Source organism: Alligator sinensis, unplaced genomic scaffold (assembly GCF_000455745.1).
Source record: "Alligator sinensis unplaced genomic scaffold, ASM45574v1 scaffold833_1, whole genome shotgun sequence".
In the NCBI taxonomy this organism is placed as follows: Eukaryota; Metazoa; Chordata; order Crocodylia; family Alligatoridae; genus Alligator; species Alligator sinensis.
Genome location: NW_005842475.1, coordinates 1,065,629 through 1,080,689, shown reverse-complemented (window position 1 = coordinate 1,080,689; position 15,061 = coordinate 1,065,629). Strand labels below are relative to the sequence as shown.

The following is a 15,061-nucleotide window of genomic DNA, read 5'->3' as shown; positions in this document are numbered from 1 at the left end:
TCTCTTTTGCAGCAGAAAACTCCACCGTGCAAAGAAGCTGTAATTTAGCGGGAACAATTTAGCAGTGCCGAAGCACACAAAAACAAAAATCACACCCTTTGGGTTGTGAAAAATATTTTTTCTGCCAGGCAATGCTAAGTGCATTAGCATCTAGGGGGTGGTCTTTAGGGGTGTACTTGGTAGCCATGTTGGTCTGAGACAAAAAGACATCCAAAAACTAGAACTCTTGGTTCCAAAATGATATCTTTTATTAGACCAACTGCAAAATGGCAAGAAAATTGTCCTTTTCTGCAAGCTTTTGGGAAGATGCCGAATTTTAGCTGATTTTGGATTTTAAACTTCATTGCAGAACAAGGAAGTTCTTTTACCTCCCTGCCTGCCATCTGACACCTCCAGGGAAGGAATTCTACCTGATCAACACATCAAAGAGCTACTCAACACAGCTCACAAAGACACTCTCATGGACCCAGAGGCACAGCCTTCCATCTTCAGCTCCCTCTGTGCAAAAATGAAGTTTATTTCCTACCTATGGAGACTTTTTACCATCTTGTACCATCTACACTTTTCCCAGAGCCTGATGAAGGGACTTTGATCCCGAAAGCTTGCAGAAAAGGACAATTTTTTTGCCATTTTCCAGTTGGTCTAATAAAAGGTATCATTTTCAAACCAAGAGTTCTAGTTTTTTGTATGTCTTATAGTTACCTTTAATAATGAATGTTTAGTTAGTATTGGAGGGAGCATATTCTATCCTGAGTCTCCATACAAGATTCTGACTGGCAAGTAACAGAGTTTCGCTGTGGACTGAGGTTTCTATATGGCATCTAACCTGGAACCTTAATGTACAGACCCAAATTGAAAATGCAGTTCAACTCTTTCCATGGAATAAATCTGCAATATGTAAACCAATATATAAGGTTCTTTGGGATCTTTCTGGAGGAGAGGCACTATACTAATATAAACCATTCTATTTAGAAGTAATTAGACTCATTAAGCTGTGTTTATGAGAAGCAACAGCAAATTCAATGACTTGCATACATTTGAAAAAATAAAGTTCAACAAAAGTTGGTGCACATATTAAAATAGAGCAGATACAGAAAGTACTACATACATCTATCAATATCAATTTTCTCTATTTTTAGGATGCCAAAACAGAAGCCAAGACAAAGGAAACAGTCTGATGCAAGAACAGTTCCTATAGTTATTAACTATTTTCTCAAATGTAGTAAAAGAAACTGAAAAAAAAAAAGTGAAGAACAAATATTAGAAAAGAAGCTTGTTAGAGTTATGAATCAGACAGCTAAGAGCCAGCTATATAGTTGAGAATGCCCTGACATCCTCCAAAGTATGTAATGTGATAGTCTCAGCACACACACAGGAAGGGGAGAATGGCAATTCAAGAATGTGAAAGCCATGTTGTTGTTAAATCAGCCATGATCCTGAGGGCAAAATCATGCTACAAGAACTTTGTAAGCAGTGTGTGCAGAAAAAGGTTTCCTGCACATTTTGGTGTCTTTTCCTTATGAGAAAAAAGATCTCTAAAACAAACTTATGGTAAAGGCAACATTTTCAAAATTGGACTTGCTTTTGTGCACTGGATATGAATGCTTTTGTGATTAAAGCATAGGACATCATTTCTGACTTTACCACATGCTTTCTGTAGGATTTTGGGCAAATCACCTAGGATAAAATTTTCAAAACTTGGTCATCTAAATTAGGCAGACAAGGTTCTTTGGGTGAATCTGATATCTTTTATTAGACCAACTTAAATAGTTGGAGAACATTTTTAAGCAAGCTTTCGGGTTCAAAAACCCTTCATCAGGCTAAGGAAGTTTTGGCAGTTGGAGCGTGCTCTTCCTGACTCTCGGGGTTGGGTTTCTTCAGAGACATTTGCTGGAGTTGTAAGTAGAGACTCCTCAAGGAGAAAAAGGTACTCAGGAACAGCCATCATGGATTCACCAAAAGCAAATTACAACCTGATTTCCTTCTATATGGTGACAGGCTCTGTGGATGGAGGGAGAGCAGTGGATGTGATACACCTTGACTTTAGCAAGGCTCTTGACACTGTCTCCCATATTCTCATTAACAGACTAAGAGAATACAAATTAAATGCAAGTACTGTAAAGTGAATGCAAAACTGATTGGATCATTGTCCTCACAAAGTAGTCATCAATGGTTTAATGTCTAGTTGGGAGGAGGTATCAGGAGGCATTCCCCAGAGGTTTGTCCTGGGTCTGGTATTGTTTAAGATCTTCATTATTGATTTGGATGATGGGGCTGAGTGCACCTTTAGCAAATTTGCAGATGATACCAAGCTGGGTGGAGTTGCAGACACTCTGGAATGTACAACAGAGACCCAGAAAAATCTGGATAAACTGGAAGAATGATTCACAATCAACTAGATTAAATTCAACAAGGACAAACAAATAAAAAGTTCTGTACTTGGGATATGTAGTAACTGAACTGCCCTGTACTTGGGATGTGTATTAACTGAAATGATAACTTCCTGACACTTCCTGATAGTAGGCTGAAGGAGCTGAGAATTGGGAGGTGGTCTCTAAAATAAGGAGCTAGTTGAGTTGGACAGAGACAAAGGGGCTGCAGAGGTTACCTACTTCTCCTCGAAGTTTTTTTAGTTCTTCTCATTCACTGTAAACCTGTATGTATTGAAGCTAATAAGGGGTAAGTGAGAAAGGGGTAAGTGAGAAAGAACTTGAAAGAGTTTGAGTTTGAGACTGAAACAGAAGATGGAAACTGACAGTACCTGGGGCAATGAGTCATGTGGAAGGACAAGAGCCACTGTAAATGATCTTCCTGCACAATTATAATCTAGGTAAATAGACAGTCGTGGAAGTTTTGCAACGTCCACTTGGCCTTCTGATGTCAGGCAATACAACAGTGAAGTGGAAGACATTCAGTCAAACATTTGAGCAGTACCTAGCAGTCACAGATATAGAATAGAAAAACAACAAAGTCAAATCCTCAAACTTCTTGCATATTGTAGGGGAAAAAGCTGTTAATAATACTTTTACCTTTGCAAAAGGCCAACCTAAGTAGTTAAATGTAATACTGTCCAAATTTCAGGAATACTGTATGCAAAAAAAAAGTATAAAACACCTGAAAGATATGGATTTTTAACGTGAAAACAAACAAGGAGAAAGTACAGATCAGAATGTTACTGAACTAAAGAGATTGAATAAGAACAGTGCTTTTAGGAACCCAACAGAATCCCTGATTAGAGATGGGATTATTTGTGGCACTGCAGACAATGATTACAAGAAAAACTATTGTGTGAGGAAGACTTATCCCTAAAAAAAGACTATGCAGATGTACAGGGCAGCAGAAACTGTGAAGATTCAGACTATAGAGCTGAATGCACCAAAAGGCATTGTCCACACAGCATGCATGAAATAATGTGGCCAGAAAAAGCCACCTTACAAGGTGGTATTTTCCATTAGCAAAGGGACTGTAAACAAGAGAAGGCAGTCACCCAATTTTGCAGCAACTATGAAAGACAAAATGAACCCAAATGTGCTGCATTTGGAAAGCTTTATTTTAACTGTAACAGGTGGAACCATTTAGTCAGGTACTGCAGATCCCAAACACAAATAGTTCAAGTGCTTACAGTTGACAGCATATCAGAAGAATTTTCTATAGACATAGTAGAATCAAGCAAAATCAAGGAGGGGGATTGGATTTTGCCAGTGGAAGTGCAAGGAACAATAGTTACATTTAAATTGGACACTGGAGCTCGGGATTAACATTATACCAGAGCATGAATATTGAAAATTATAACAGACCAAAAGTGAGTCCAACAAGCATCACAATAACTGGCTATTCAGGAACATATCATACCAGTGAAAGGGAGATGCACTGCTAGCATCCAACATAAACACACAGCATACAAACTCCTATTCATTGTGGTACCTCAGGACCTGACACCAATTTAGAGTCTTGCAGCTTCTAAGAAACTGAATCTAGTTATGTGTGTGCTTACAGTACGAGACAACACAATTTTTTAAAATCTAAATCCAGACAATCTTTTTAGAAAGAAACCAGCTGTTCTAGAACGCAAGCTACCACACAGCTGCCAACTCTGTGGGTGCTCTCATGCTTAAGCACCCACTGAAAAAAAGTTAGCGGGTGCTCAGTACCCACGAGCCATGGCCAAGATGTGAAAACAACCAAACAAAAACGTGTTTTACCAGAAAAAACAGTGCATTACTTTGACCCAGATCTGCCTAGTCTGTAAAGATGAGGGACTTCAGCGAAGCTTTTTGGCACTTTTAGCTAAAGCTGATTCAATCAGCTATTAGATAAAAGCCCCCCCAAAGCCCCACTGAAGTGCGTGATCTAAACAGATGCTCCAGAGCCAGGCTGAAGTAGCGTGCTGCCTCTTCTGGGCATGTGCGGAGCTTGGCACAGGAACATGCCAAGTTCAAAGTAAAGTGCCGTTTTTGGGGGTGGGGCACATTTATGTCTTTAAACACCCACTGGCAAAAACCAAAGTTGGTGCCTATGAACAACCATGTTCTTAATGGAAGAAGTATATCTACCTTGAACAGCAGGCTGGACTAGATGATCTCATGAGGTCTCTTCCAGCTCTATTTTCCTATGATTCTATGTATTCTCAGTACTAACTTCCATTTCAGGAATTTGTCAGTGCTAAGCAATATTTGCCTTTCACCAGTAAGTTTTCTGCTTTGTAAGCAGGCCAGGGAAACTTTTTCCTTAAACCTTTTATATCCATGCACAGTTTAAAATAGAAAAAAATTGAAGCTATTAAAACATCAGATATGTTTGAGCTAATCACTTCCATCATTCCCTGTGGTGCTGCTTCACAACTGCATAAGCAAGTAGTTCACTCACTCAAACAGCCTTCAAAATGAATTCAAATAATAAGCTCCTTGGGTACTGTCTGTTAGTCCAGTGACTTGCAAAATGGGGCTGTGATACATGACTGGGGCTCTTAGGTACTGTAATATTATTATTGTTAATAGTCATGTTTTATTTTACTCTGCTACCATAAGAAGTCAGGAGCAGAGGTGCAGCTGACAGCATAAAAATGCATTTTGTATTGACGGATCACTAGAGAAAATGCAAACCGTGTGCATGGGGGGATTAATGCAAAAATGCTATTACACAACACTGAAGTAAACAGTAAAACTTCATCAGTCTCCTTTGTGTGCTTTGTGATGGTGATAACAATAAACATTGTTTAGCATTGGGTATATATGATAATTCATCTTCAAAGGAGACTCAAGACAGTCTAATAAATGAACATGACAGCAGCAGTCAGTAACCCTTGAGTTCTAATCCAAATGACTCGTGGATTAAATTGTAGGAGATTAGTTCCGTCACTGCAGGCCTAAATATCAACAAGACAAAGCATTCACAGCTACCACTGAATTCAGTGACAGTTACAGGCTCATCAGAACTCCTGAAAGGCCCCAGTTCAGCAAGCACATGCATTTCCTACTCAGTCAGCAACATACTAAACTGAAAGGTTGACTGTAACTATGGGCTCAGATGCTTGTCTGAGCCAGGATCATGAAAAGGCTCTCTGTCTTTATGGAATCTCAGTTTCCCTATTGTAGAATAAGGACAATAGTTTCTTCCTACTTCAGTGGGGTGTTTTGTGAAGATGGTATCTATACTTGCATATAGCTCTGAAAAAATGTGAAGTGCTATTACAGACATTCTACATACAATTGTTACAAAGGAAAGAACTGTTGAAATGTGGTTATATGTTACTTTCTCTGTTAGCACAGATTGTTACAAAGCCTTTATAAAATGCTACAGAAGAGGCTGCCCTTTCTTATGAACGTAATTTCAAACACAAGTGCTCCTTTCCTGAAATGTGGGGAGAAAAATATTATAGCTTGACTTGACTTTATTTCAGGGGTATTAAACTCATAGTTTCATAGTAGCTAGGGTCAGGAGGGACCTGAACAGATCATCTAGCCTGACCCCCTGCCACAGGCAGGAATGAATGCTGGGTTCACAAGACCCCAGATAGGTGATCGTCCAACCTCCTCTTGAATATGCCCAAGGTAGGGGCGAGGACCACTTCCTCCCAGGCTGAATCTCGGCTATGGGGCTCCTTGCCGAAAAGATTCAGCCCAGGATATGTGACAACGATGGTTTCAGCAGCTCTGACTAACCTGGGGCTGTATAAGCTTTCACTCACTCTCCTACCACCAACTGCAATGTTTATCAGGGCCCAAGGGTCCTGGATTTTGTAGCAGGCCACTTTCCTTGGTCACACCCCCAACTTCTGGTGGTCCTCCAAGCTGGACAGAGCAGCTCTGTAGGCCCTACCCATCCTACGGGCTTTACGTTTGACACCCTTGCTTTATTTGATTCCATGGTAAACATAAACTTTGCCCTTAAAAACTAAAATAGAATCCCAAATAATTAAAACAATCTAATAAAGAGTGGAAGATAAAGGAGCTATTTGGCAAGCAGAGCCTTATCTGATGCCAGTACATTTAACCTGCTACACATTAAGCGGATAAGACTATTCGATCAGCAGATGACAAATTGCAGTGCAATGTCCTAGTTATTTATAATAAGTACTTACTTTCGCCTTTCTGCCTCAAATTTATTCAGCAGTTTCCGAAGGCCACCATTCTTAAATCCCTGATAATGTGCTGCAGGGGCTCCCACTGTGATGACATCATACAGAGAATCTGGAATGATAAGAGACAAAGTATTGAGCTGTGTGTGCATGCACACACACACACACACACACACACACACACACACACACACACACACACACACCCCTCCCACTCCATGGCCACACTATTGTGTTCCTTATACAAGAGATGGAGGGAATGATACATCGTATCATGCCAGAAACAACCTAGCATCATTGGCTAGGTACAGATGTTACACTTAAGCATGCAGAATGTGCCTTACAGCCATAACACAACAGACATTCACAGTGCTTAGAGCACTTTAAAAATGGATCCCACTCTAAGTTAACCCTGGATGGTTGTGTACTAACCTAAAGCATTTTCCGTTACGGTGCTTTATTGAATGTTTGTGCCAGATCCCATCGAGGGTTAACTTAGAACATGGTTGCCACCATCCCAGACAGCATTGCATAGGTCTGCACTCTAGCCTCAAGTAGAGCTGGTTTGCAATGACCCAAATCAGTGGTAGCTTCTGATCCCAGCCCCCTGCACAGCCTGGCCATGGGATGGGGGGAGGAGAGGGAGGGGCCTTCTATCCCTTCAACTGTCCCAGGCCCATGGTGTGCCACATCTTAGCCAGGAGGTGCTGTGGGGTCTCTCTCCCAGCAGTCACTGCCCATCTCTCCAGCTCTGCCTACTCATGAGCTGGCATCTGTCAGCAGTGGCTGGGGGGCAGAGTGTGGAAGGGAGCCCCCTGCTGCAAGGGTCCCCCCACATAGCTTGTTGGCTAAGGGTCACGGGAGGGGCCAGGCTGGGTTTGTGCAGCACAGAGGTTTCACCCCTGGTTGCAATTCATGGAGCAGCTCCACACTGCATGCTTCTGGCTCCAGCTGCCATGTCACTTGGGTGGGGAGGGTCAGTGAATGGAGCCCTCCTGCCATGAAGACCTTGCCCCGCAAGGCGGGGCGGGGGGGGGGGGGGGAGGGGTTGGGCCGAGCTGGATCAGCATGGCCGGGGGGTTCTGTTGACTCAATCTCCCACCCAAGCAACCTAGTAGCTGCCGCCAGAAGCTGCAGAGCAAGGCTGCTCCAGCTTTTCGCTGCTCCAGAAACTGTGGCCAGGGAAAAAGGGAGTCCCCCGTGCCACAAAGCTACACAGCTTGCTGTTTTGAGGGGGTGGGGGGTCAGTCTGAGGCACTGGCATTTCCTTCCCCCTGGCTGTAGTTCCCAATGCAGCAAAACATGGGGCCAGATAGCTCTGCTGCATCTGCTGTCTGCCGCTGTCAAGAGGCTGGGGCAGGGGAAAACCGAGCTTCTCCCTGCCCCCCCATCTTGCTAGCTGGGGTCTTTGGGGAGGCTGGGCCGGCCTGCATGGCAGAGGGGCACCCTCCTCCCCAGTTACTGGCATGCAGAAATGCTGGCACAGGCTGTCCCTCCTGCCAGCTGCTGGCTGCCCCTGTCAAGAGGCTTGGGGGGGGGGGGGAGGGGGCCTCCCTGCCACAGGGACACAGCCCAGCCCGCCCCGCCAAGTCCTCAGCTAGCAAGCTTGGGGAGGGGTGGGGTCATGGTGGTGGACTCCCTTTTCCCATACCGCAGCCTCTTGACAGCAGCAACCAGCAGCTGCAGGAGGGGCAGCCTAGCCCAGTGTTTCCCCATGCTGGGAATGGGGGATGCAGGGGAGGGAGTCCTCTCCTGTGGCGACTTGGCCCAGCTCTGTTGTGCGCTGCCCCATGCCCCCCCCCCCCCCCAAGCTAGTATGCTCTGTGGGGGCCTTGCAGCAGAGGGGCTCTGTTTCCCCACCTCTCCACCCCTAGCTGCTGCTGACAGTCACCAGGTGGTGGGGAGGGGGGAAGTGGTGGGAGGGGGCACTGCTCCAGCAGCCTCCTGGGAGGCATGAAGGCGCACCCCCTTTGCCCCCACCTGCTGGCTGTGGCCAGTGCAGGCAGACACTGAGCCTGCCCCCCACAACCAAACAGCACACATCTGCTTGGTTATAACACACTCCAACTTATAGCATTTTACATAAGGTGTGATACAGCACTTTCTGCCACTGGCTTTTTGAACATCTGCATTTAGCCTCTATCTCAAGGGGCAAAGGCTTGATCAATGCTTCCACACAGCCACCTGCATACCTCAGAAAATTAGGATGTTTATCTGATTTATTAGCTCATTTTAATGATATGCCACAGCGTAGAACAATATGTTCTAGCTCTATAGTTTGCTCAGCTACAATGTAAATTGGTCTTTTGTGCATTTCACTTTATTGTGCCTTATATTGTTTAATTTGCAGTAATGTTGAATTTCATAGATTCATGGAGTCTAAGTCCATATGGGACCATTATGCTCAACTAGACTGACCTCAGGTATAACACGGGCCACAGATTTTTCCCAGTGATTCGTGCAGTAAGCTCATAACTTTCTGCTGAACTAGAACATATCTTTTTAAAAGATATCTAAACTTGATTAAAAAACTCCAAGTGACAGGAAATCTACCACCTCTGGAGGTAAGTTGCTCTAATGGTTAATACAGCTCTCTATTAAGACTGCATTTTTCTGTAGTTTGAATTTGTTTAGCTTCAACTTACAGCCACTGGGCCTTATTAAATAAAGGGCCCTCTCTCTTCAGAATCTTCTCACTGTATAGGTTCCTGTATAGGATTGGGAACAATCCTGCCTTGAGCAGGGGCTGAATTAGATGATGTTGTGAGCTCAGTTCCAGTCCTACTTTCCTATGATCCTATGAAATCAAATTCACAGCCAATTTTACTTACACTGGAAGGGAAAAACAGAAAAAAACCCTGCAACACCTTTAATTCTAAGAGTGAAACACTAGCTCTCCTTTCTTTTAACTGTTGTGATGTTTGTCTTCACTTTTTTCAAAAAACACATCAAGCATATATTCCTTATTGTTTCCTGGCACCGGAGAAAGAAAAGGAAAAACAAAAAGTGATGAGGTTGAAAAATAGCTTCTGTTTTGCACTAATACTTGATTACTGACATAATTATTTGTGGACACATTTTGTTTAGCTAGAGATCTGATTTCATCAGTAAATTTGGTAGCTGGAGGTTTAATTGCTTTTATTTACACTTGGATTTAGTCATTATTTTGTGCCCACAATAACCATAGGTATGAAAATTAATGTCAGGTTGTGGCCCTTTTAAAATCTGGTTCCAAAGGTACTGTAAAAGGCTCTGTCTCTAGCTAAGACAATTTGTATCCCTTAAGGAAGCTTCACATTTAAATTGAAATCCAAGTCTGTCCTCAAATGTATCTTTGTTGCATTTTGATGACAAATGTCGCCATAAACTGGAACACTGTAGAAATGATTCACAGTTAATGAACTGTATTTTATTTGTGGTGCTCAATTTCAAAGTAGATCCATTCAAATTGATTTTAACACTGATATATTGGTTGCTCTTCAGTTCCATTTAAAAGTAGAAGTGAAACAATTTCATGAGCCTCAGGTGAACTCCTAAGTTCCTAAAGTATCCTGTCTTACAGGTCTATCATAAAGATTTATCAAAAATATATAATCTTGGGTCATTAGAACTACACTATTACATATGGCAATAAATTGTTATATTGCTTAGGACAAAAATGACTTTAGAAAAGAGTGAAAACAAAACACTTAGTTTAACTGTATAATGGCATGGGATGTTTGTTTTTTTAGATATCACACGATAGGAAATGTTTTCTAAAAACTGAACATCGCTGGTTTTGCTTACTGTGTATTGAAAGGAAGTAGATGCAGAAAATGTGGCAAAAATCATTAGTTTCAATTCATACCTCAAAAGTTACAGAAACAGTTAAAAACACAACTTAATTATTACAGAATGTGAAGGAAGAGAATGCAAAAGGAGTGGAAAATAGAGGATGATTAATTTAAAACCCAATTATTTCTATAAATTATGTTGACTTCTAAAATACTGGTGTCCTCAACTCAAACCTTTTGACACGTACATCCCCTAACATTAATTACAGATTAATACTTGAACAACTGTGTAAGAAGACTCCCTGATACTTTACCTCCTCATTTCTTCTTTACCTAATTCATCATCCCAAATAACTTAGTCAAGAAAAACTTCACTAAAATATGAGTCCTGCAATATAGCTGAAATATGAGCAAAGGGAACTAGCTCCAGAGTTAAAGCTTCCTGTTCCAAATCCAGATTAAGTATAGAAACTACACAAACAGATACTGATTGTGAGGGTGATGGAGAAACCTCTGTCCTTCCCTCACAGGACAGGGCAAATGTTTTATATTTTATTTAGAAAGAAATTATAAACAATTTAAACAACAGGGTAATCATATTTTTAATAAAATTATATGTAAATTTCAGGAAAATAGTTTTAAAAAATAAAAAAAAGAGAAAAGTCAAGTTTTTCAAAATATTCTTTCCTAATTTGCAGGATATTTTTTGATGAAAATCAAAGCAGTTCTAGTGGCAATGCACTCCACACAAATTCCCATTAGAAGAGGTGTGGGCAAAATATGGCCCATGGATCCAGGCCACCCAGGGATTTTATCTAGCCTATGGTGGGTCCCTTGGCCCTGCCCATCCCAAGCGCAGGGGGCAACCTAGGCCATGGTGCATGCAGCTGGTTCTACTGCCTCCAGATGTGCAGCAGGCTTGGGGTGGCACAACAGCTGAACTCAGTTTCCCAGCACCCCTGGGAGTGGTTGCTCCTTCTGGCTGCCACTGCCAGTGTTGCCACTGCCACTGGACCCAGCCCTGCTGCCCAGGCATCCCAGCCTGTCCACCCCACATCTGCTGCCAGGGGTGCCACATGGCATGGGTGGGCAGGCTCTACATGGAGACCAGCCCACGACTCCTGAAGGAAGGGCATCTTTGACTAGGCAGATGGGATGGGACTGTGGGTGGATGGGGAGTGGCATCTGGGAGCAGGATGGGTGGGCAGGGCCAGGGATGGGATTGTGGGTGGTGACAACATGGGGCTGCAGCCTGGGTCAGAGCCATGATTCAGGGAGTAGATTGTGGCTCTGACCCAAGCCGCAACCCTGCGCTGTTTCCACCCCAAATCTTGGCCTGGCCCCGGGCCCAGTCCCAGCCCCAACCCTGATCCTACCTGCCTGTTCCACTCCCAATTGCTGCTCCCTGCCTGTGATCCCTCCTATCCACCTGGCCAAGCATGCCCAAGCCACAGGGGTCCCGACCACTACACTAGCTCAGCACCACCCCGTGCTATGCCAGCACCCCCCACCAGTCTGCAATAGCTCACCAAAACTCCAAAAGTGACCTTCCAACACAAATAATTGCCCACCCCTGCACTAAAGTTAAGCAATCTGGTACTTGTAGAACTGCTTGCAACTTCCAGCTGTTTCATTGTGGGTTGATCCAATGGAATTATTCTTAGCATTTCAGTGAACTGGAAAGTTAAATTTAGAGCTCCAAATTAAATATTTCAGTTCAATTTCAAGCATTTCTAAACATTTTGTTTAAAATAAGCTGTGTGGAGATGAATTTTGGAACAGAAAGCCATTTTAAGAAAAAAAATCAAAACAATTTTTCAAATGCTGAAACAAATGTTCTCAACTTAATCTTCACACCCCCCTTTGCCCTTTCCTGACTGTTTTTAAAGGATAAACATTGTTAAAATAGTCTGACTTTGTTAAATCTGCATTTTTTTCCCTGAGAAGTTTTGTCCAAAACAGTGCTACTCAACTTTTTGCTGTCACAAGCTAGATAAATAGTATAAGGCTGGTCCACAGGCCAGATCCAGCATGGGGTTGGCATACAGAGTAAGTCCATGAGTGTAACCCTGTGCACTAGATTGACCCCGCATGCTGGATCTAGCTGTGTAGGAACCTTACAACACCTGTGTGATCTGGTGCATGGGGCCATATCATCTGACCCACAAGACTCCCAATGGGTCCAGAAATGTAGCAGCAGAGCCATGGCAATGTTCATTGCCATGACTCTGGAAATCTTAGCAATTAATGCTGCCACTCTTCCCCAGTGCCAAATTTCCAGACCTGTGTGGAGCCCCATGGGCCAGATAACCTCCAGCCCACAGGGCTTCATCAAGCACCACTAGTACAAAAATGTTCCCATGTCTTAATCACAAGCAGCTGATAACCGACACTTGTGATAGCTGAAAATTATGTCTGTGTGATAAAGGTGCTAGCTGAAGGCTCTATGAAGATTAGACCAAGTGTTTTGCTGTCATTTGTTCAGATATTAAGCTATATGTTGTTGCTATGAACCTAATTAAAGTCAAAGGTGTAGCAAAGACTCATATAAAGTAAGGCCTAGTAAATTTAACAAAGCCTTGAAGTAGTAAGGCCCTGTGGCATAGTTAAAATTAACCTTATCAAAAGAACGCAAGGCTTGTACTGTTATTGGTCAGTCCTAAAGACAGCTGAAGTAAGAAGAATCTGAATGGCTGTAAGTTATCAGCATAGCTCAGAAGGTATACATTGGCTGGCACATCTGGAAATCATGTGGAAGGAAGATACAGCTCTGTGAAAGGGACTAATTATCTGTTGACCTGGATCAGTGGGCTCGTGGATCTCAAGGAGCCCAAGGACCGAATACCAGGTCCTTCCTGGTACCTCTCGGACAGCGCTGATCAGGGATGCCTGACTTCGCTGAGCTTTGTGGAAAGAGAAACTTGTTGTACATCAGGCATCAGAGGGGACTGCCGATACATTGCCGACGTGAATTATTATTGTCTGTCATTATCTGTCTTAGTATACTACTCATAGTTGTGTTTTTGTTAAATCAATAAACCTTTCTTACATTTCTTACCCCCGACCATACTCTCAATTCCAAACCCTCCGCAGGCGGCTGGGACAGACACTCAGCAAAAAGCCAGTCTCCTTAATGACTATATCACGTCAGTCGTCCATCATCCCAGTGGGATCACCCTGCCTGACAAGAGGCAGGATCACCAGGGGAAGGGCAAACCTGCAGCCACCATTACCACTGATCTTGTATGGGAACATCTTAAGAGGCTAGACATCCACAAATCAGCCGGCCCAGGTGGAATGCACCCAAGAGTGCTGAAGGAACCAGCTGACATTATAACACAGCCTATGGCGAGGATATTGAAGAACTTGTGGTCCTCGTGTGAGGTGCCCTGATGATTGGAAGGGGGCCAATCTTCAAGAAAGGGTGAAGGGAAGATCCAGGGAACTACAGGCCAATTAGCTTGACCTCATTCCCTGGAAAGATCCTGGAAAAAAATCATTAAGACCATTATCAACATCCTAACAGAAGATAATATTCTGAGAGATAGCCAACACAGCTTCGTGGTGGGTAGATCTTGTCTGACCAACCTGATTTTCTTCTATGACCAAGTGATGCATCACTTGGACAAAGGAGAAGAGGTGGATATCATATTCTTGGACTTCAAGAAAGTCTTTGACCTGGTGTCCCATGACGTCCTCATGGAAAAAATGGGGAATTGCAGTCTAGACAATTTGACGGTCTGATGGCTGGGGAACTGGCTCTGTGGATGGAGTGACAGTTGATGGAACTGAATCAACTTGGCACACAATAACCAGTGGCATCCCCTAGGGCTCTGTTCTCGGACCTGTACTTTTCAATGTGTTTATAAATGATCTGGACTTAGGTGTTACAAGCAGACTGGCTAAATTTACTGATGACACCAAACAATGGGGGAGTGCAGCCACCCCAAAGAATAGGCTGGCAATCCACGCCAACCTCAACAGGCTTAGAAGGTGGGCCAATCAAAACCTGATGGCAATCAATGCTGAGAAATGCAAGGTGCTCCACCTTGGGAGAAAGAACCCATACCACACTTATAGGTTTGGTAATACTATGCTAGATAGCACCACATCCAAACGAGACTTAGGGGTTGTGATTGACCATAAGATGAACACGAATCACCAATAAGATGCTGCAGCCAGCAAAGCAAACAAAACTCTGGCCTGCATCTTCAAATGCATCTCAAACAAGATCCAGGAAGTCATCCTCCCACTTTACTCAGCCTTGGTGAGAACACAGCTGGAATACTGTGTCCAGTTCTGGGCTCCACAATTCAGAAAGGATGTGGAGAAGCTGCAGAGAGTCCAGTGGAGAGCCACATGAATGATTAGAAAACAAGAGAGCAAGCCTTATGAGGAGAGGCTGAAAGACATGGCATTCTTCAGCCTGAAGAAGCGTAGGTTCAGGGGCGACTTGGTGGTAGCCTATAAGCATGAACAATGTGTGCCTCCTGAGGATGGGGGAGGGGGGGCACAGCGACCACTCGCAGGCGATAGTGGCAGTGTTGGTGACAGGGACATGGTGGCAGCGAGCAGGGACCGCCCACAGTTGGCCATGGTGACGTCGGCAGCGAGGGTGGGCCAAGCGGGGACGCCTGCAGGTGGCCACGGCTGTTTCAGTGGCAAGGGTGGGGGGTGATGAGCGATCGGTGGCAAGCGGGGACCGTCCGCA

The 15,061-nt window shown here is 43.7% G+C and overlaps 1 protein-coding gene across 1 annotated transcript in view; it reads right to left on the bottom strand.

The window, feature by feature from the left end:
• The window catches only part of INPP4B (inositol polyphosphate-4-phosphatase type II B), a 554,084-nt gene that overhangs the window by 140,757 nt on the left and 398,266 nt on the right, over window positions 1-15,061 (bottom strand). Inside the window, exon 15 of the mRNA XM_025212602.1 lies at window positions 6,581-6,689. Coding sequence (XP_025068387.1) covers window positions 6,581-6,689 — 109 coding nt within the window. The remainder of the gene's footprint in view (window positions 1-6,580; window positions 6,690-15,061) is intronic.